At 34.4% G+C, this 21,973-nt stretch overlaps 2 protein-coding genes across 3 annotated transcripts; one reads left to right on the top strand and one right to left on the bottom strand.

The window, feature by feature from the left end:
• Window positions 1-11,731: 11,731 nt before the first annotated feature.
• LOC108345428 (uncharacterized) lies at window positions 11,732-12,823 on the top strand. Its single transcript, XM_017584026.2, has 2 exons — window positions 11,732-11,994; window positions 12,320-12,823. Exon 2 carries the CDS (start codon window positions 12,349-12,351, stop codon window positions 12,799-12,801), a length of 453 nt encoding a protein of 150 aa, XP_017439515.1. The 5' UTR covers window positions 11,732-11,994; window positions 12,320-12,348; the 3' UTR covers window positions 12,802-12,823.
• Window positions 12,824-13,409: 586 nt separating this feature from the next.
• Window positions 13,410-17,445, bottom strand: LOC108345042 (receptor-like protein EIX2). 2 transcript variants are annotated; one of them, XM_052866693.1, is made up of 2 exons: window positions 13,932-17,445; window positions 13,410-13,663 (listed from the first exon to the last, which is right to left on the bottom strand). In XM_052866693.1, exon 1 carries the CDS (start codon window positions 17,305-17,307, stop codon window positions 13,939-13,941), a length of 3,369 nt encoding a protein of 1,122 aa, XP_052722653.1. In that variant the 5' UTR covers window positions 17,308-17,445; the 3' UTR covers window positions 13,410-13,663; window positions 13,932-13,938. The 2 variants fall into 2 exon arrangements, with proteins under 2 accessions (XP_052722653.1, XP_017439085.1); XM_017583596.2 differs by having other exon boundaries at window positions 13,410-13,658.
• Window positions 17,446-21,973: the final 4,528 nt, after the last annotated feature.

Genomic DNA, 21,973 nt, shown 5'->3' with positions numbered 1-21,973 from the left:
ACAGTGTGCAAATGAAATTTCTTCAAAATGTTCTAGAATATTTTCAGAATTTTCCCTGCACTAAATAATGTAAATAATTAGTCTCAGATAATTCAAATTAATTAAAATAAGAATTTCCGATCGAATTAAACTCAATTCAATAAAACGGGATAATACTGGATATTATAGCACAATTCCCTGATTAAAATCGGTACAATAAGCTAAGTGAAGTGAAGAAAATAATGATTCATCAATAAGGCATGGTCTATTAGAACCAGATTCTTGGTTCGGGATTCGGTTACGTGTAGGGAAGGTATTAGCACCCTACAACGCCTGCCTTAAGGCAGTACCTTTAATTAAATATGCGAATATGATGTGGTTTTCAAAATGTTTAATTTTCCCTCGAAAGAAACAAACAATATTTTTTAGTTTTTTGGGCCCGACAAGGATTGACCTCGCTCCTACGTATTCTCATTCAGAATGAGAAATCAGGGTTCCGTAGTTCGTTTCGAAACTGCTTGAAAATTAGTTTGGAAATTGTTTGAGAAATTTGCTTGAAGAAATTGATTTTGGATTTTTAGGGAAATGAACCTGACAAGGTCTGGCCTTGCTCCTACGTATCTCCACTTTTGATGGAGAATCAAGGATCACGTAGTTCTGGCTGGGGGATATTGCTTGTAGTTTGAAAATAGATGTTTTTTAGTTTTTGAAGATTTTATATTTTTTTTGGTATTTTTTATTTAGGAGAATGAAAAGGTTTTTAGCACAAGGACGATGCGTGCGATCACACATGTGCCTAAACCTTTAAAACATATTTTTGTAATTTTATTTAAAAGAGAGAAAAGGTTTTTAGCACAAGGACGATGTGTGCGATCACACATGTGCTTAAACCTTTGAAACGTATTTTTGACATTTTTTGAAGAAAGAGAAAAGGTTTTTGGCACAAGGACGATGCGTGCGATCACACATGTGCCTAAACCTTTAAAACATATTTTTGGGATTTTGAAGAAAGAGAAAAGGTTTTTGGCACAAGGACGATGTGTGCGATCACACATGTGCCTAAACCTTTAAAACATATTTTTTGTAATTTTTAATTTTTTTTTATTTTGTATTTTTCTTTTTATCTTTGATTTTTATATTTTAGTTTTCTTTTTATTAAGAAGAGAGATGAGTTGAAATATCTATGACATAAAATTGTGAAAAAAAAAACATAGGATAAAATTGTGGTAGAAAATTGGATAAATTTATAAACTAAAAAAATGATCAAAATGCATATAAATAGAATGAAAATAAAATGTGTACCTCGTTGAAGATTTGAAAGATGAAGCAAAACTTTGCTTGTAATAAGTTGTAAGGAGAGATAGGTTGATGACGAAGAAGATGAATTTATAGTAGAAATGTGGTATGGGATTTACTATGTATAGAGGGATTAGGAAATAGTAAAATGTGAGAGAAAAATGAAGTAGAGTTTTGGGATGGAATGAAGAGGTTTTGAGAGAGAAGAGATGAATATTATGTAATTTTTTTTGTATTGTTTTCTATTTTTTTTTAGATTTTTACAATATTAAAATAATGTTTTCATGCATATTTAAAATAAAGTATAATAATTACTTAGTTATTTACATAACACAAAATGATATTTAGCTATTTGAAACAAAAATAGTAAAATTGTTTACACAAGTGTTTTTAAGAATAAAAATAAACCATATTTGCTAAACGTAAAAAAAAAAAACACACTAAAACCATTTCTTAATTTTAATCTTATATTTTTTAGAAAAAACAATTGCTTAAAGAAATAACGTTACTAAAAAAAATTCTAAAACCATTTTATAATGCTGCAATTTTATATATTTATTTCTTTTGTATCTTTTTCATTTTTTTTGTCTTTTAGGTTGTTGCTTTTTTTGTCTTTTAGGTTGTTGCTTTTTTTTTTATGGCTGTGTCGTTTTCTATTAACAAATAAAATTGAAGTTTAAAATAAACAAATCCAATTAATAAAAATAAAATACAAAACACGAGAAAGATATTATAATGGTGAGACAAATACTAAAAGAGTGAAGAAAATAAAAATAAAACAAATGAAGCAACCAATACGGAACCAAACAAATACTAAGAACATAAAAACCAATTAAATAAGGATAGGGGTGTATAGAAAAAAAACCAGGTGTGTCGGAAGACTCCTGTTCTCAGGCCCAAAGGACGGTAGGAGTGCAACTGTGAGGTTTAGGGGTGTCGCGTAGCAGTTGCTGGTCAGGCCGGAGGCCCTTTTCTTGTTGTTTGCAGGGGTGTAAAGATGAAAAATGGGGTGTGCGCCTACGAGAGAAAAGGTTTAAAACCGAATGGGCCAAAGCCTAATGTGGTTCAAAATATGAATAAAAGGGTGCAGGAAAAGAATTTTCTCTTGTTTTTTTTTTGTTTTGGGGTGGAAATGAAAAGGTTTGGTGTGAGAAAAAAAAATATGGATCTTGTGTAAAAAATGTGTGTGTGTGTGAAGAAAATGTGGGTATTTATAGAGTTAAGGATGAAGAAAGTTGATGAATAAAAATAATATAATAAGTTGGTGGAAAATTTAGATGAAATAAAATATAATTAAAAAAAAGATGAATAGAAAAAGTTAATGTGGAAAATAAGTGAAAGAAATAATATAAAAAGTTGGTGGAGAAATTAGGTGAAATAAAATATAGTAAATAGTAAAAGTTAATGTGAAAAATAAGTGAAAGAAATAATATAAAAAGTTGGTGGAGAAATTAGGTGTGGAAATTAAGTGGAAGAAATAATATAAAAAGGTGGTGGAGAAATTAGGTGTGGAAATTAAGTGAAAGAAATAATATAAAAAGTTGGTGGAGAAATTAGGTAAAATAAAATATAGTGAATAGTAAAAGTTAATGTGGAAAATAAGTGAAAGAAATAATATAAAAAGTTGGTGGAGAAATTAGGTGTGGAAATTAAGTGGAAGAAATAATATAAAAAGTTGGTGGAGAAATTAGGTGAAGAAAAATGGATAATAAAAAATGTTGATGGAGAAGATATAATTAAAAAATGTAAGTGGAATAATTAGAAAAGTTGATATATAAAATTAATATGGAAATGATGTGGAAAAAGTAAATGAAAAAGGTAGATGATGTGGAGGATGAGGTGGATGATGATGTGGAGAATGGGGTGTGATAAGAAAAGATGGGTGATGAGGAAGTAAAAAAGTGAGATTATTTTGGGCCATTGGATTAAGTTTTTTAAAAGAAAATTTGGGGGTGCAAAAAGTAAAATAAATAGTATTTTTCATTTTGGTTTTTTTTTTGTGTTTTTTTTTTGTGATGAATTATATTTACCCGGACGAAATTAGGTGTTGGCACATATAATGTTTGATAAATGCATATGTTGAACATACTAGTCTTTCTGCATACTATTGTGCTTATGAAGTGATTATATCTGTGTATGCACTATGTATGTTTTTGTGTTAAAACCACATGCACAAAAGCATATTTGTATGACAAAATCGATTACAGTGTTGTTGTAATCAATTAAAGTCATTAGACAACTTATGGTTTTGAATTGTGGCAAAACAACTAGTTTGAATCGATTACATTAGTTGTTGAATCGATTAAAACTTTTGTGTTTGCATCTATCATTTTCAAATGTGTTGTGATGAGTCTTTGGAAAGAAAAGTTTTCGAAATATTCCAAGTGTTGAAGTTTAAATCGATTACATGTTTTGTGTATTCGATTAAGTCTATTTTGTTTGAAAACTGTCTTCATGCTAGTCATAACTACTCTAACGATCATATTTTTAAATGTATTTGACTAACATTTAATGAGAATCAATTACATTAATTGTATATTCAATTAAAAACTAAGGTTGTAGTAATTATATTACATCTGTTTAATGTAACCGATTACATAAGTTTAGTAATCGATTGCTTTGCGTCAGAAGTGATATAAACTATATATTGACGCATTGTTTGAAAATCTAAAATGATTAATCATACTTACATTTTCATATCTGATAGATTTCATCTGAGAAGTGTTTTACACATTACTCAAATGCTCCCAGAATCAAGAACCATAAGAGTTGGAACATCTTGAAAAATTCTTGAGAAGCAAAATACTGAACTGTATTGACTGATCGTTTTCGCACATCTGAAGGTGCATCTTGATTGATCAGGAGAGAAGACTCGCAATCTTGGATTTGTTGTTTCCCTGTACGTGAGCGTCAGGAAGAAGAGTGGTGTACTCTTGACTTTGAGAGGGGATGTCTCAAAGGGTTTGCTACAACAGGGACGGGTTGTTTTGTGTTGGCAGGTGTTGTTGTTCTATATTTGATTGAGAGTTTGTGAGGTGTTTACATTTGAGAGTTGCTCTGTAAAGCCTTGGCTGTAATACTCTGATCATTATAGTGAATTACTCTCTGATCTAAGGTTGATTGGGAGGGTGACTGGATGTAGGCGTTGAGGGCGAACCAGTATAAAAACTATGTTTTTTTTTCTCTCCTTTATCGCTTTACATTTTCATTGTCATTGTATATACACGTACTGTTTCATTGCACATATATTTGCGTACTGCACAAGAAAGATTTCAAGAACCTTATAGTTTGCGAAAAAGATTTAAAAAGTGCAAGTTTTTATAAAACACCAATTCATCCCCCCTCTTGGTGTTGAGAAACAAAGTCCATCAATTCTAACAACTGTGAAATGATGCTTGCTTGAACATGTGATGCTAATGTTTTGGAGTTCTATGGAGTTTAAATTTGTTATGGAGTTGAAATAAAAAAGAAGTGTTGTTGGGTTGGTTTTCGGTCTAAATTGGGGGTTTTTTGGTGAATTTTTATAAGAGTGATTTTGGAACTAAAATTAATGTAGGTGAGCCATTTTTAGATCATTTCAAACTTGTCCAAAACTTCAAATAACCAGGAATCTAATGTTAATTGAGAAAGGAGCAAATAGGTAGAGTCATAGGCTAGTTTTTATCTAACCCAGGACTTTAAATAGGTGAGATTTTGAGATAGGGTTTGAAAGGGAAAACCTAAAGTTTAGGGTCTCTTTCTAGGCGTTTTAAAACTTGTTTGGACTCTTAATACACAAAAATAAGGTTATTAAGGTGTCAAATATGATATGTTAGCTTTTTTAGTGTTAATATGAATTAGTGCAACTAAATCTTGGCTAAAGATCAAAATAGTATCCACTTTTGAGTATAAACATGTTTGTGAATCAATTCTATGAGAAAGGGTACTAATTTTGGTCATTTGGACGAGTCTTTGGAGCAACCATATATGAAAAATCATGTTAATGTCAAAACTAATAAGAATAGTTGATTGTCACGCCTCATGATCAATATTTCAGTCAAAATGCTATATTTTCTTCAAAACTCTCTGAAATAATCAATTATCATGTATGATAATCAATTATTTCAATTAGAAGGTCGTTTTGGTATATATTTATTATGGAATAATCGATTATCAAGTGTGGTTATCGATTATCCTTAAAAATAAACCTTAAAAATTTAAAATTTGTTGGGTGCTTTGTTTCTAAGTTCTTATATGTCTTCTTTGCTTGGATTCTTTATTTGGGTAAGTTAGTTTAAGAATTTGTTATACTTAATTGATGAATAAATGAATATTTATGATTTGTGAACATGTTTATGGGTATGTGTATAGTTGATGAATATGATGGTTATGAGAATTTAGTTTTGATCATGTGCATGGTAGATGAACGTAACTCCATGACTCTCATAGAGAGATTCCATGGTGGTGCCCTTTAGTGTATGTATTATCGTAGGAGCTCAGTTTTAAGCACTAGTACAGTAAATGAAAATGACAACGGTTATTTTTGCTCAGCAGTTCTGCAACCGAGGCATATACGAACGAAGTAAAAAGGGGTAGACTTTTTGCCTCGGTTATGAACCGAAGTAAAAGTAGGTAGGTTTATGCCTCGGTTTTTAGGTAACCGAGGTAATAGCATGTTTTATTTTTATTTTTTCATACTTTAGGCCTCGATTCATACTGAACCGAAGTGGTATGTGGGAGCTACCAACAGTCCTTACACGCCCACCTCCATCTGTGTCCTCCTTTCACATCACTCGCGCAACCATAGAAAAATTGTCTTTCATAGACAAACAGTCATGAAGATGATGATGATACATTGATTTTGAGTGATGATGGTGAATGAAGAAAACAAAATTATTGTAATATATATGTAATCTGTGTAGTTTATTATGAAACTAGGATTGTAATGGACAAAAACTACATTATGAGGCCATTGGCAATGGCGCGATTGGTATTGACATGTGTAGTCTCGTAAACAGGAAGCTCCTCACGATACCTATTGTTTCCCATCACTGAAAGGTGATCGAGCTCAAAAAGATCCGAACTTGAATAATTCGCTGCATCCAAGATCCAAACTTGAATAACTCGCTTCATCCAAGATCCAAACTTGAATAGCCCTAGCCTGTAGAGACACACAAAATCCCAACCCAAGAAACACAAAATCCCAACCCAAGATCAAAATAAAGACCCAAGAGCGCGTTCTTTTGTCGTGCCCTTGTCGCGCCCTCGCCACACCCTAGCTGCGATGAGAAGGGCGGAGGCGATGAGAAGGGCGTTGCGACTCTTCATGATGGATTTCTGGTGGCAGAGGTGTTCGGAGGGGGTGCAGGATTCACCCTCGCAGTTGGGGCGTGTCTTGTACTTCCAGTAAATGTCCATGAGGAGGAAGAGGCAGAAGGGGACGACCGAGAGGAACAACTTCAGTAGGTTGCGAGTGACCGCGATTAGACCTTTGCGGAGGGCATCGAGGCTGGGGATTGTGAGGAGAATGACCATTATCGCCTCTGCGGCGACAACGTAGCCTAGCACAACCCACTCTAGCGCCATGAGATTAGATCTCAGCTTCCGATGATGCTTCTTCTTGTTTCTTCTTTCTGCCTTTACAATTACAATGAAAGAGGTGCTTCTTCCACGACAATTACAATGAAAGAGGTGCTTCTTCCACGGACAGACACGCAAATTAAGCGTTTTATAGCCCACCGTTTCGCATTTCCATTCAACTCCCAGCACACACGTGCTTCACACGTCACAGACCACCCTCCCCTAAGTAACCCACTTCTTCCCTAACCCGTAAATCACTAAGGCCTCAAGGGCACGACGAAAGAACGACGACGGAGAAAGAACAGCGAAAGAAGACAGGTTCCCCCTAGGAACCCTCTCGCGCGAGTCAAAGAAAGGGGGAAGACTTGGGATACATTGAAATTACGCAAGCTTTTATGCCTAAGGTCACACTCTCAACCGAGGCACTAGATCTATTTTATGTCTCGGGTCACCTCTCAACTGAGGCACTAAGTCTCTTCTAGATATGTCATCAGATGAAAAGTGAATTTTGCAGGTTAATATGCCTTAGTTGCTCTTATAACCGAGGCAATTGACCCTTTCAACTTCGGTTTTCAAAGAACCGAGACATATAACTTTTGTATTATTACAAAAATGCCACCATGTTTTTATATGCTTGAGTTTTTATAAAACCGAAGAATATATGGTGCATTAAAATATAGCTTTTTACTAGTGAAGATGTTATCTTGACACTCTAATGGTTATCCATTCTCAAGTAGAGAGGGGGTCATGTGGTAAGAATAACAGGAGGTCCTAGTTTGGGGGCTGGTACCATTGGCAAAGGGTGTTCTTTAATGGACTAATCTTGTGTGGTATTTTGGGGTGGGCCAGCTGTTCCACCACTACATGTGTACAACTCCTCATAACTCGATAATAACGCATGTATCCGGATGGTAAAGTCTAGAATCTATTTGTATGCCTAGGTTCTGTAGTACAAAATAAGCGTACAACGTCTAACGCTCAACGTCTGAAACCAAACACCCAATGATAAAAATGACCGGTGGCAATATTATAAATAAAAGGTTTGATACCTATTTTGGTCCCTCGATTTGTAGGGTTTGTTCAAAGTTGTCCTACTTTTTTTCAAAAGTTCACTAACATCCTACTTTTCGCAAAAACGGTGCACGTTAGTCCTTTTTGCTTACGCCGTTAGAAAGATTGACGGTAGAGTTGCTTACCTGGCGAAACCTGAATTAGCGGTACAGTTTATTATTACGTGGCATTCTCGGTTTTTCCCTCTTTTCGCTACTCTCTCCTCCCTTCGCCACTACACACTGTCTCCCTCCTCTTCGCCAAACCCTAACACCACCCCTCCATCCTCTACGCCAAATGCAAACCCTCCTATGACATCGACACCTTCTTCTTCGACAACGTCAACCCATTAGAAGTCATTGACTTCAACCTACCGAAGGCCCCAGAGGGATTTTTCGCCCCTCCCTGCAGTGTATTTCTAAACTGTTTGTTTGTTTTGAGTGCGGGAAGGGCGGGGATATGGGGCGCGGCGCAGTAGCGGAGAGAGCGGAGGCGTACGGGGTGACAACGATCTTGGTTTAGGGCAATGGTGAAACACTAAGATTGGAAGATAGTGAGGTTTTTTATCCCAGTAAAACAAAATTGAATATAAACATAAATAAAAGTATGTTAAATTATTTCTGAAGGAATGTGCAATTAGGGATTAGGGTTTGGGAAGAGGGGAAAAAGGGATTAGGGTTTGGCGCGTGATTATGGATTTCACAGCGGAGAAGAAGGAATCAGAGAACAAAAACGCCAATAATCTCGAAAACGCTCATCAACATTAGATTCTTCTTCTCAGTTAACGTCCACACTTGATTCAAGCAGCAAAGAAACCGAAGAACAACAATCTCACAACTCAAAGCTGGTCTGCACCCTCTGGAGGTTTTTCTCCTTCACTTTGTTTTTTTTTTGTTTCTTGGCAACTGAATTACAGTATGATTGGTTAATGATGAAGATGAAGAAGTGTGATAAAGCTTTTGATGTGAAAGAGGACTGCCACGTGACACTCTCTTATTGGCTGAACTTGCCAACTAATTGGACTAATTGGATAGGTCATCTAATTTTGGCCAGCATAGCAACTTTGCCGTTAGTTTTTTAACGCCGTAAGCAAAAAGGATCCACTTAAACTGTTTTTGCGAAAAGTAGGATGTTAGTGAACTTTAAAAAAAAGGGAGGACAACTTTGAACAGATCCTACAAATCGAGGGACCAAAATAGGTATTAAACCTAAATAAAATCACACGATTGACGTCAGATGGTTAGAGGAACAGATGTTAATTACCTTTTTAAAGTCTGTTGGTGAAAGAACATACGTCTTTTAGTGTTCAAATACAATTTGTCTTAAGCGCGAAGATATTTTAAGAGACCCATTAGACGTCTGTTGGTCAAAGGAACAAACATTAATTGCCTTTTTGAAGTCTGTTGGTGAAAGAACAGACGTCTTTTTGTGTTCAAATTCAGAAAAAATATTGAACGCAAAGATATTTTAATAGACTCATTAGGCGTGTGTTGGTTAGAGGAACAAACGTTAATTCCATTTTTGAAGTCTGTTGGTGAAAGAACAGACGTCTTTTAATGTTCAAATTCATAAAAAATTAAGCGCGAAGATATTTTAAGAGACCCATTAGACGTCTGTTGGTCAGAGGAACAAACGTTAATTACCTTTTTGAAGTCTGTTGGTGAAAGAACAAACGTCTTTTAGTGTTCAAATTCAAAAGAATATTGAGCGTGAAGATATTTTAAGAGACCCATTAGACGTCTGTTGGTAAGAGGAACAAGCGTTAATTGCCTTTTTGAAGTTTGTTGGTTAAAGAACAAACGTCTTTTAGTGTTCAAATTCAAAAAAAAAAATGAGTGCGAAGATATGTTAAGAGACCCATTAGACGTTTGTTGGTAAGAGGAACAAATGTTAATTTGAGCATGAAGATATTTTAAGAGCGTAAGAAAGAAAACTTGCTTCACTATTTTTGTGTGCACTTTCTTCATTGTAGGTCGAACGTCTTTGGGGAAGCTTTCGCTGAGAACCAAAGGTAATTTTCTTCCACTTAACACAAATGTTCGTTGATTGATGACTTTATGTATGATTTCCTTTCATTTTAACCGATTAGTTTCGAGCATAGACACCATTTAAAGCATCGTTGAGTTCTCTTCGGCGACCACCCAAGGTAATGTTTCTTCCACTTAACACAAATGTTTGTTGATTGATGACTTTATGTATGATTTCATTTCATTTTAACCGATTAGTTTAGTGCATAGACACCATTTGGAGCATTGTAAAGTTCTCTTTTTTCCCTCACAGCAACACCTCTTACCACTCACCTTCACGATTAGTTTCATTTTTTATTTTCTTATGTTTATTGGTTGTTGCATTTTTCGTTGGTTGTTACTACTTCTAGAATTCTATAAATTTTTGTGGTGTATTCTTGTGTTGTATATTGATTTTTCATGGTTTCAGTGGAAGAAAATATTGACGAATTTTTTTTTAAAAAAAAAAACCCATAAATTGACGTCAGTTATAAATGCAACAAACGCTACTTAACGTCGGACATAGAGCAATATCTAACGTCATTTTGCTCTATTCCCAACGTCGAATTGTTCTATATCCAACGTCGAATTTTTAAAATCTGACGTCAATTTAATGTCTCCCGATATGACGTCGACCTCAAGTTTGACGTGATAGGCCGAAAAACATCGACGTTATACGATGTTTTTGTATTAGTGGTTGTTTTTGATTTGAAACTAAAATGTGTTGTATGATGAATTATAATTGCATGATCTGAATTTCTTTTATAATATTATCTTACCCTTGTTCTTTTTGTATGTTTGTGTGTTTGTTTCCTCTTTTGAAATGATCACCTTAATGATGTTAGCTTAAGGGGATGTTAGGGAGGAACATAGGTTAGGAAATGGTGGAGCTAAGACGTAGAATACAAAGTTTAGTTTCAGAAATCTCTCTTATATTTGTAAAGACCTTATTATGTTTTTAGTTAAGGGTAACAAAATTTTGTAGGATGTTACACATTACATGAACTATGATTTTGGATTTAGGGTTTGTAACACCTATTATTACTTTTTAGTTCCTTAAGTTGTAGATGTAAAAGATCTTATATACTAGTGTAGTTATTTTGGACAACTGTAATAGTGTAATTTTATGTTTTGCTTTATTTGTCCTCAATTATCAATGTTTTAGTTATATAATGTTTTATTTAATGAATAAGGTGGGAGATGGAAAAGAAAATAAAGCTTAGAATTTGGAGAGTACTTTTTCTTAGGATTGAAAATTTATTATAGATTATTTTAGTAGTGGAACCAATTCAAGAAATTTCACTTAGATAACTTTTAGTTTAAACAATTTTAAATATATTTTAATTCATGTATGTTTCGTATTATAAATATGCTATTTTAGTTTCAGCCATTATTTTGATATTCATATGAGAAAACAAGAATACAAATAAATTCTGAGGGATATTACATTATATATTTACAAAAATTGATTTCAAACCGTGGATATAGTCAAATGTGAATGGAAGATGAAAAATGAAAACTAATAAAACAAAATGTGATTATATAGTGGTTAATAATGTCATTTGACTTAACTAATAGGTTTAATCCTTTTCGACATCCCTATTTGTGTAGGAATGTCTCAGATAGGTCCTCGTTTTTTAAAGTGTATCAAAATGGTCCTTAATTTTGAAAATTGAGATCAATTGAGTCCTTCCCGTTAAGTTGGCTGGACGGCGTTAAAAAAATTGATGAGTGGGATGCTGAGATGACGAAATGTTACTAACGTGGCATTTGAAAGGTTCTATCTATAAATTCTGGCTGTTGTGGATAATTAACTCATTCAACCCTTACCTCACCTTTTTCTCTTCATCTCTCAAGCATTCTCCAAAACTAAAACAGACATAACCCAATTCTTGTTTCAACTACAAACTGAAACACCACACACACAGACACATAAAACCCCAAAACTCAAAACAAACACAAAACTTCAAACAACAAATATTCAAAGAAAAAAAAACATCAATCCCTTAACCAAAGTAACAGAACTCACCTTCTGGACTTTGTCTTTCCGTCATTCATTGCCGCCGCGTCGGAGCATTCTCACAGTTGCCGGACGTGAAACACAGTAAACTCTGAATTTCATCGCTTCCTTTTTTTTTCTTTCTTTCGTTTTCTTTTAAACTCTCATCCCTGTAATTCGAGCTCGGTTGAAATTTCTGAATGAACATGGAAAATCCTCAAAAAGAAACCCTGAAATGTTCTAATTCGTGTTAAAATGAAGCCGCGTTGAAATATCAGCTGCCGGAAAACGTAATTTTGAGAAAATTTCGCTTCAGGAAATGCAAATGATTTTGAATTGAATCAATTTCGAATCAGATGATGAAAATTATAGCATTTCAAAGTCAATTTCCGAAAACTAACGCTAAATTCTTTCGATTATTTGTGTTCAGGAGCTCGGAGAGTGTCGAATTTGTCAAAGATGTCGCGGTTTCCGTTCTTCAACCGGTCGAACACGATTCATTCTGAGCACTCGCAAAAACCTTACGTTCCTCAGAGCCAGCAGAGTCTGGACTGGTCCGGTTTGCTGAATCGGTTCTATGGATCCGCTGAGTCGGCGAAAACCTCAATCCGCGGGAAAATGGTGAGGAAGCTCTGTACCTTGTTCGAGTCCTCCTCGAAGAAGGCTCCAGAATCGGAGTCCCAATCGGAATCAAAAGCGAGTTGGGACTCGTGCACAACGACGACGCCGTTTCGGTTGTCCGGGACGGAGGAGCGAATCGTGGTGTATTTAACGAGCCTGTGCGGGGTTCGGCGAACATTCGAGGACTGCAACGCGGTGCGCATGATCCTGAAGGGGTTTAGGGTTTGGGTGGACGAGAGGGACGTGTCGATGGACATAGCTTACAGGGAGGACTCAATGCCACGTCAGTAACATTTCGTCATCTCAGCATCCCACTCATCAATTTTTTTAACGCCCTCTAGTCAATTTAACGGGAAGGACTCAATTGATCTCAATTTTCAAAATTAAGGACCATTTTGATACACTTTAGAAAACGAGGACCTATCTGAGACATTCCTACACAAATAGGGATGTCGAAAAGGATTAAACCTAACTAATATATCCAACCATATTAATGAACCATATCTTGTGTTCTTTGAAGAATTTGTTGTAGTCTTTGTTATAGTATTCCGATGAAAATATTGATAATTTATGTCTTCCTCAATGTTTTATGAGAAAAATAATTTGTATGAAATCTCAAAATATTTTCAATTTGTCTTAAATCTAGTGTGATTTTGAAATTTGTGGCAAGTTCTGAAGGAACAAGTGTGGATGGAGATAAGGTAAAGACAAATAGGGAGAGCGACCTATACCTAATAATGCAAATGAGGTAATAATAATAGTATTATAAATTTTCTTATTTTATGATAAGAGGTTAGATGTGAATGTCATTGTGCATGTATATTCAATTTCTATATATGAAGTAGTTATTAAGACGATACTCGATGATGCTAAAGTACAAATTATTGCTACAACCAGGCCTCATTTTCAAGAAGGAATGCAAAAGCTCAAGTACATTTTAGATATTCATATTGACTTAAGAATAAAATTACAAATAGATTATACAATTATGGCTATCGAATCATTAAGCATCATCATAGAGTGACTTTGCAAATATTTTACATTACAAACTTCAACCTTCAAATCTTGGACTTCTTGCACTTCCAGCAATCTATAATGCTTTCATTTCAGAATGGAGTCTCGAAGAAAATCGATTTAAATTGCGAATTCTGTGCTAAATTTCATAAGACAGAGTTAGTGATGACGGAAAAAAATATGGAAGACCAAATTTTACTGATAAACTAAATTAAAACAAAAATATAGAAACTCATTAGAGTACAAAAAAGTCTATTACATTTGAGCATTTTATAATTGTCTAAGCATAATTCATCTGAAAACAAGAAAAATTCTAAAAACAGAGCACACTCCTTCAATTAAATTTAATTGAAGGAGAGAAATAAATACGATGAAATTCAAAGAAAGAAGTTGTTATAATTATGTACCTTTTAGTCACTTTTGGAACTTTGCTATGTTCACTTCAACCATTACAAGCAGATAGTCTATCAGTCTGTTCAAGAATCTCAAGTAAGAAATTCTCCATGGTTGACAAAGTAGCAATGGCCCTAATAAACCCCAAAAGCCTGTGAAATATCCTATCCCCAAGCTCATGTATAATGCCTCAGAGAAAATAAAATCTTCTCCATGGACTGTTGCCTCTTGAGACTTTACTGATGTCTGATCTCCAGCACAACTCTTGTTAATTTGTTCACCACAAAGATCAATATTTCCTTCAAAACAAGAGGCATCAAATGTATCCAAGTGTCTTCCCAATGGGATTCTTCCAGAAAGAGAGTTGTGAGACAAGTCTAATTTTTCCAGAAAATCCATTTGAGAAATAGAAAAAGGAATTCTCCCATTGAATTGATTTCTTGATAGGTCAAGGGATTCAAGTGAACGTAAATTTCCAATCTCGGAAGGAATTTCTCCACTAAAACTGTTTCTTGATAAATTCAAAGAAACTAATCCGAGCATATATGTAATCTCTCTTGGCATTGTACCTGTTAAATTGTTACATGAGAGATCAATGCTATGAAGAGTCAATTCGGGATTTGCGAAGTTGCGTTCCACACCTTTCCACATCCATGTTATGCGAAACGTATAATAACTATGACTGGAAATGCTATAAATTTCATAGTAACTATTATTGTACCAATGCACACGATTCTCAGTTTCAGTTTGGTTGATGTTGTTTCCCGACAATGCAGTAAAATTATTTACACAAGTTGGAATTCCTCCTGATAAGTTATTTCTTGAAAGATCAAACAATTGAATACTTTTCAAATAACACAGAGGAAGGGTAATATTTCCAGAAAAGTGATTCCCTCGCATGATCAAGATCATCAGTTGCTGCATGCTTTCTCCAACCCATGATGGTATTGGACCACACAACATATTCTCACTCACATCCAGCATAATTAATTTGTTGCAATTCTTCAAAGAGGAAGGCAATTCACCCATCAAACTATTGTTTCGTAGAACCAAAGCTTCCAATTTAACAAGACTTCCCATGGATATAGAAATGTTTCCAGTCAATTCGTTGTTGCTTAAATCAAGAAACAATAATCGATCAACAGATTTCCAACAATCTGGAAGTTGACCTTTTATTTGATTATCTGATAAATCTAAAGTGGCCAAGTTTGCAGCTGTGACGTTTCCACATAAGAATGAAAATAAATCTGAAAAATTATTTGAAGAGAGTAACAGCTCGGAAGCCTGTAGAAAAAATAATGGAACTTTTCCCTCAAATTTATTTGAATTTAAATTTATTGATGGTCTGTAAGGAAGCTTCAATTGAAAATTAGGAACTGAACCAATGAGATTATTGTGAGACATATTCAACTCGTATATAGTCTGCAACTTATTCCAAAACCATTCTGGAACGGAATCACTAATGCCACTATCAGATATATCAAGAGTGATTAACGAACTTTGAGTTTGGAGCCAGTTTGGAAAAGTCTTACCTAGCTTGCAAGAGGCTAGAGCCAAGTAAGTTAATCGAAAAGGAGGAATCCAACTAGAGGCAAATTTTAGAGACAACGAATTGTATGACAGTGATAACCAAAGTAATTTGGAAAAATTATAAAGATGAGATTCAGTGACATCACCTTCGAAAGAATTCCCATTTAAAGATAGAACCTCCAACCCAGATAGTAGTCTGATGCTCTCGGGTATCTTGCCAGTAATTTGGTTATAAGATAACTCCAATCTCTTAAATATGTGTCTACTGCACCATGAAGAGTTTTGAATGAAGCTCGGAAATTCACCATTCAACTTGTTATATGAGAGGTCTAATACCTGTAACCTGCACATGCTCCCAAATAAAGATGGAACCTTTCCTTGAAGTTTGTTATTGGAGAGAGAAAGATATTCAAGAGAGTTCATCGATTTACCAAATTCATCTGGAATGGAACCTTCTAAGAAATTATAATCAAGGTGAAGTGTACGAAGATTGGTAGTGAAATTAGAAAGCCAGTGAAATATAGAGTATGATCTTAACAAGTTATTGGAGAGATCAATGTGGAGAAGAGAGGACAAAGAATTCATTGTGGAAGTAGATGAAATAAGGAAACTGCTATCTATAAGACCGCTGCTTCGTAGATGAAGCTCTTGCAGTTTGGAGCTGATATTAAAATTACCTAGAAACATTGATGATGCTAGTCTAACATAAGAGAGGTCAAGGATCTTAAGAGATGGAAAATTTAGACACAGAGAAGGTGACAAAGAAATACTATTTTGAGGAAGATAAAACTCTCGAAGATGAAGGCTAATGTTAAACAGGAGTTGAAGTGTTGATGATGTCAATATATTAGAAGAGAGATCAAGGATGGCAAGAGAAATGGAATTGTTGGAAGAACGAGAATGAAACAAAGATTGAATATCATTATCTACAAGATTACAATCAGCTAGCCTCAACTCTGTTAAATTTGGAATGATCTGACTAATAGTTTGTAGCCACTGGCGAGAGGAGCTAAGATTATGTAATGAAGTGAGGTCAAGAACGGTTAAGGAATGGAGAGAAGACAGCCACTTTGCATCTTCAGCTTTTATATCAAAATTGCCACCCAGCCGAAGAGTATGCAACAATGGAAGATTCCCAATTTGAAAAGGGATTGCTCCGGAAAGAGAATTTGAAATATCGAACCTTGTAATCTCTCCATAATTACATCCGATACTGAGATATTGTAGCTTTCTGAGATTCCCAATTTGAGATGGGATTTTTCCGGAAAGAAACATTCCTCCAAGATCGAGATACTGTAATAGTTTGAGATTGCCAATCTGTACAGGAATTTCTCCCCAAAGATAATTGTGCCTAAGATTTAGATAGCGTAGTTGTGAAAGATCACCAAGTTTGGAAGGAATCCTCCCCGAAAAGTAAGAATGGAAGAGACTGAGATATCTTAGGTTGGTGATGAAGCCCATAAAGTCTGGGATGTAAATCCCATGAAAATAATTATAGCTGAGATCTAGATGTTCAAGATATTGCAAGTGGATCAATGAAGTGACATTGATTTCACCTCTCAAATACTGTGTGTAGTCGTTGTTTCCATGAAGATCAAGTAGTTGTACATGACCAGTTTGATGGTTGCAGTGAATGCCTTTCCATTTGCAGCAATCTGTATTATTGTGATGGTTGGTCCAAGTCGACAGCATGCCATAGTTATCTATTAGGCAATGTTTGAAGCTGAGAAGTGCTTGCCTCTCCCTCTCTATGCACTTTGCTTCACCACTTTCGCCTGAGTTCTTCAATGTGACACTAATTCCTGTAGTAAGCAATGAAAGTAGGAGAAGATAAAATGATTTGAGAAAATAAGCACTCATTGAAGTTTTTCTGATATCAGATAATTCTAACAGAGAACAGAGTAAACAAGAATAGTATAATGCGAATGATTCTGTTCTTTTGTCTTTCACCTGCGATCTTTAAAATGCTCCATGGCTTCATTTATATCCATGATTGTACGGACGGGTGTTGGCTTTCTAAAGAATGGTAAAAGAGAGAAAGTCTCAAGAAAGTGATTTCATAAAATTAAAGAAATAATAAAAAGACAAAGTTCATAGATATGGAAAGTAATTATTTTTTCAGCACAGTTGACTTCCTCAACTTACTTTTATAATATTTTAACGTTTTTCTATATATATTATGTGAATATTGGTCGATTCGTATATTATGTCATACAGCATATATGAAAAAAAGAAATAGAATATATTATTGATTGTTGTTGACATAGTCTTTTCTCAATTTTCTAACTTACTTTACAAGTTGGAAAATTATGGAAATCACTCACATCCGAACTAAATAAATTTCACTAAAAAAGCGACTCAAGACAGAAAAAATTATTAAAGTTGAATAGTAATGTGAATCAGAGTTTCAAATTCTAAATTTTGAATCCTATTAGAAGAGTCAACACGACATATTTAGCACGTCTCCGGAGCATCATTAGATAAAAGTTTTCTTATAATATATATTTATACATGTTTATAATTTTTAAGCTTAAATAATAATAGTGAAACTCCATGATATTTTTAGACGATAGTAAAAAAACAGTGAGACTCAATTATTTTAATATTAAACAGTTTTATTATAAATAGTTTTGTTATAAATGAGTTTCATTATTTTAAAACGTATCATCTCTCTAAAAACTACTTTTTTACAATATTTTACCTTCTCTCTAAGAGTTCTGACTCCTGAGTCATCTATTTGAAGATCAGGAGGTACCTAATTGACCATGGTAACAAGGTATAGGTTTATATCCAATCACTTTCTTCAATAGAGCAAGTAAGTTTTGACTCATTTTTCTTCTTCTATTCATAAATATGTTTTAGAGGAATTTTATATTGTGCATGTGTAATCATGCATCTCTTACTCGTTCTTGGTTCGTCTAGAGTTCTAAGGAATCTGTCAGTTTGTAATTTGGTGTTTCGTAGGTTCGTCTAGGTATTCCTTGCGGTTCAAGTAATCGGAAGAACATTTTTAGAGTTGGGCAGTTTCTTTGAGAGGTAAGTGTCGGAACAATCGGTACCATTATAGAGTCGCGCAGCGAAATAAAATTTAGATAGCGGAAAGCGTGTACCGATCACAACACAAGTTAAAAATTTTACCGAACAGTTGATGTGCTAAGAGTTTAGGGATCAAGAAAAATCAACACAAAAAATTTATCCTGGTTCGAATCAAAAGATTCTATGTCCAGTCCTTTTTTCACTAAAATATGGTTTGCAGATTACAATCAGATAATCAAAATAAGCAAAGAATAGAAAATACCTTCCTTCGACAAACGAACGGAAGAACCTGCTCAGCCAACTTGAAGAGAACCGCTCCGACCTTTGACACACAAAGCGCAAGCTTCTCCTATTCACAAGACTAGTCAAAAGCACTCTATCACTTTGAGAACTTCCTCAGACAAACTGTATTCTCAAAATGACATAGATCCTTTTCACTCAAAGAGAGCTTCCCTTAGGCACAAAGCTCTAATACTCTCAATTGAAAAGTTTTTTTTTAAGAGTTGTGAAGACCTCTATTTATAAGCCTAGTTTCGTACAGGGTTAAAAACTGAAAAGACATCTCCCAACTGCCACTGATAATCGATTATCATAAGGGATAATCGATTATTTGTGTCCGTTATGCGGTTTTCAAAAGAGTGATAATCTCCCAACTGCCATTGATAATCGATTATCATAAGTGATAATCGATTATTTGTGTCTGTTATGGGGTTTTCAAAAGAGTAATAATCGATTATCCTGAGCAATAATTGATTATTCCAGAGACTTGGACAAAATTAAATGAAACTGTGATAATCGATTATTCTGTGTAATAATCGATTATTTGCGCAAGCAACTCTCTTCTAAATTGGCTCGTGATAATCGATTATTCCTCTTGATAATCGATTATTTGTGCAATGACTCACTAAATACGAAAGCTTCTAAGAGTTTTTACATCATTACATTTTATCCTATACATTTGTTTCTACAAAATGCGTTTAACAAAAGATGCATTTAGAGTCTTCCATTCTTCAGCTTTTATCATCATCAAAATTTCACAGTAGCTTCAAGATACCAATGCTCCTCATTGGTAACAATCTCCCCCTTTTTGAGGATGATCAAAAATATCTTCTTGTTAAAAGCATTTCTAATTTCCTGCACAGATTTCATACTCACAAACATGTTAGTAATAATTGCACTACTTGAATTAGAAGTTTTCTCCCCCTTTTTTAACATAAGCAAAAAGTAAAAAGTGGAAAAACTCCCCCTTAAAATTTTCTCCCCCTCAACAAAAGAATTGATGCATTTTAAAACAGAAATAAAATTGAAATTTCATAACAGGAAAGAACAGAATACCTCATGGAATATAAGAAGAAATTCAACAGGATACCATAGAGTCTTCTTTTCCTTTTGAAAAATTAACCTGCAAAACAAAACAATAGAGTTTTGGTCCCCATAATCTCATTTGGGTCCTTTGAGGTTAGAGACAATTTACTTTATAACAGGAATCCAAGCATATTTTCCATTTGGAACATCAAAATGTTTAATTCTATATTTGTTTGAAAAGTGCCCCTTTTTCATACAATAAAAGCATGTGACAACATTTGGGTTTCTATAAGATACAGTTCCCTTTTCAACCCATACCCTACGGGTTCTTTTAATTTTGTTTTTACTTTTAAAAACACTTTTGTTTTTATAAACCTTTCTAACAGTTATAAGCATTTCAACATTATTATTTCCAGTTGCAACTTCAAGAAGATTTTCAAGAATATCAATATCAAGTATATGATTCTTACATGAAAGACATTCAACAGGATGTTCAACATTTGAAGACTCTTTCATTTCCAAGTTGCAAATTTTATTTCTCAAACTTACTTCCTCATCTAATGCCTTCTCATATTTAATTCGCAATTCTTTAAATTCCTTTTTCAAATTTTTATGAGCAACATTCAATTTTTTAGATTCATCAAGCAATTCAAGAAAAGCTTTTTGCAAATCAAATTCACTAGATTCAAAATTAGAACAACTTACTTGGTTGGCAATGTCATCAACATTAGCTGTCAAACATAAGTTTACTTCTTCAATAGAATCACTTGAACTAGAGGTGGTTGATGCATTATCCTCCCAAGCAATGTGAACCTTCTTCTTGTGAATTTTCTTTTCTTTTCTTTCTTTACTTCTTTTGTTGCTTGAACAATAAGCTTTCACATGGCCTCTTTCACCACATCCATAACATCTGAAGCTTGAAGAGGAACCTTGATAGTCCTTCTTTTCCTTCAAGATTTTGCTTTCAGATGATTTATCGTTGGCCATCAAGCATAGATTTTCTTGCTCATTAGAATTGCTTGAGCTTGAGGAGTTTGATGTAGAGCATGAATTCGAACAAGTCAACCTAGCCACATTCGATACTTCATCATGAGTGACTCTTAAAAATTCCCACATTTCCTGAGCACTTTCATAAACAGATACTTTGAAGAAATCATCAAGGGTTAGTGCAGATAAAATTATGTTCCTAGCCCTAACATCATATTGTGCCATTCTATTTTCATCCATAGTCCACTGTAAAAATGATTTTTCTACCTGCATATCATTTACAAAAATAGTGGGAACAATTGGTTCATTCATAACAACTTCCCAAATACCCCTGTCAATAGACTCCAAAAATATTTGCATTCTAATTTTCCAAAACGCATAATTTTCCCCCGTAAACAAAGGAGGTCTATAAATAGAAGCACCCTCAGCATAAATTTGGTTATAACCGCCCATTTTCGAAAAATTTGAAAAACTATCAAAGCAAGCTCTGATACCAATTGTCGGAACAATCGGTACCATTATAGAGTCGCGTAGCGGAATAAAATTTAGATAGCGGAAAGCGTGTAACGATCACAACACAAGTTAAACATTTTTTCAAACAGTTGATGTGCTAAGAGTTTAGGGATCAAGAAAAATCAACACAGAAAATTTATCCTGGTTCGAATCAAAAGATTCTACGTCCAGTCGTTAATCACTATGAATAGTGATTAACTTTTTTTCACTAAAATATGGTTTGCAGATTACAATCAGATAATCAAAATAATCAAAGAATAGAAAACACCTTCCTTCGACAAACGAATGGAAGAACCTGCTCAGCCAACTTGAAGAGAATCGCTCCGACCTTTGACACACAAAGCGTGAGCTGCTCCTATTCACAAGACCAGGCAAAAGCACTCTATCACTTTGAGAACTTCCTCAGACAAACTGTATTCTCAAAATGGCATAGATCATTTTCACTCAAAGAGAGCTTCCCTTAGGCACAACGCTCTAATACTCTCAATTGAAAAGTTTTTTTCTAAGAGTTGTGAAGACCTCTATTTATAAGCCTAGTTTCGTGTAGGGTTAAAAACTTAAAAGACATCTCCCAACTGCCACGGATAATCGATTATCATAAGGGATAATCGATTATTTGTGTCCGTTATGCGGTTTTCAAAAGAGTGATAATCTCCCAACTGCCGCTGATAATCGATTATCATAA

The sequence above is a fragment of the Vigna angularis genome, chromosome 8 (genome assembly GCF_016808095.1).
Source record: "Vigna angularis cultivar LongXiaoDou No.4 chromosome 8, ASM1680809v1, whole genome shotgun sequence".
Classification (NCBI taxonomy): domain Eukaryota; kingdom Viridiplantae; phylum Streptophyta; class Magnoliopsida; order Fabales; family Fabaceae; genus Vigna; species Vigna angularis.
Note: the sequence above shows the minus strand (reverse complement) of the source record. Positions and strands in the feature narration are given on the sequence as shown.

Coding starts and splice junctions, on each gene's coding strand:
- LOC108345428 (XM_017584026.2), top strand. CDS start 12,349: ATGTCGCGGTTTCCGTTCTTCAACCGGTCGAACACGATTCATTCTGAG.
- LOC108345042 (XM_052866693.1), bottom strand. CDS start 17,307: ATGAGTGCTTATTTTCTCAAATCATTTTATCTTCTCCTACTTTCATTG.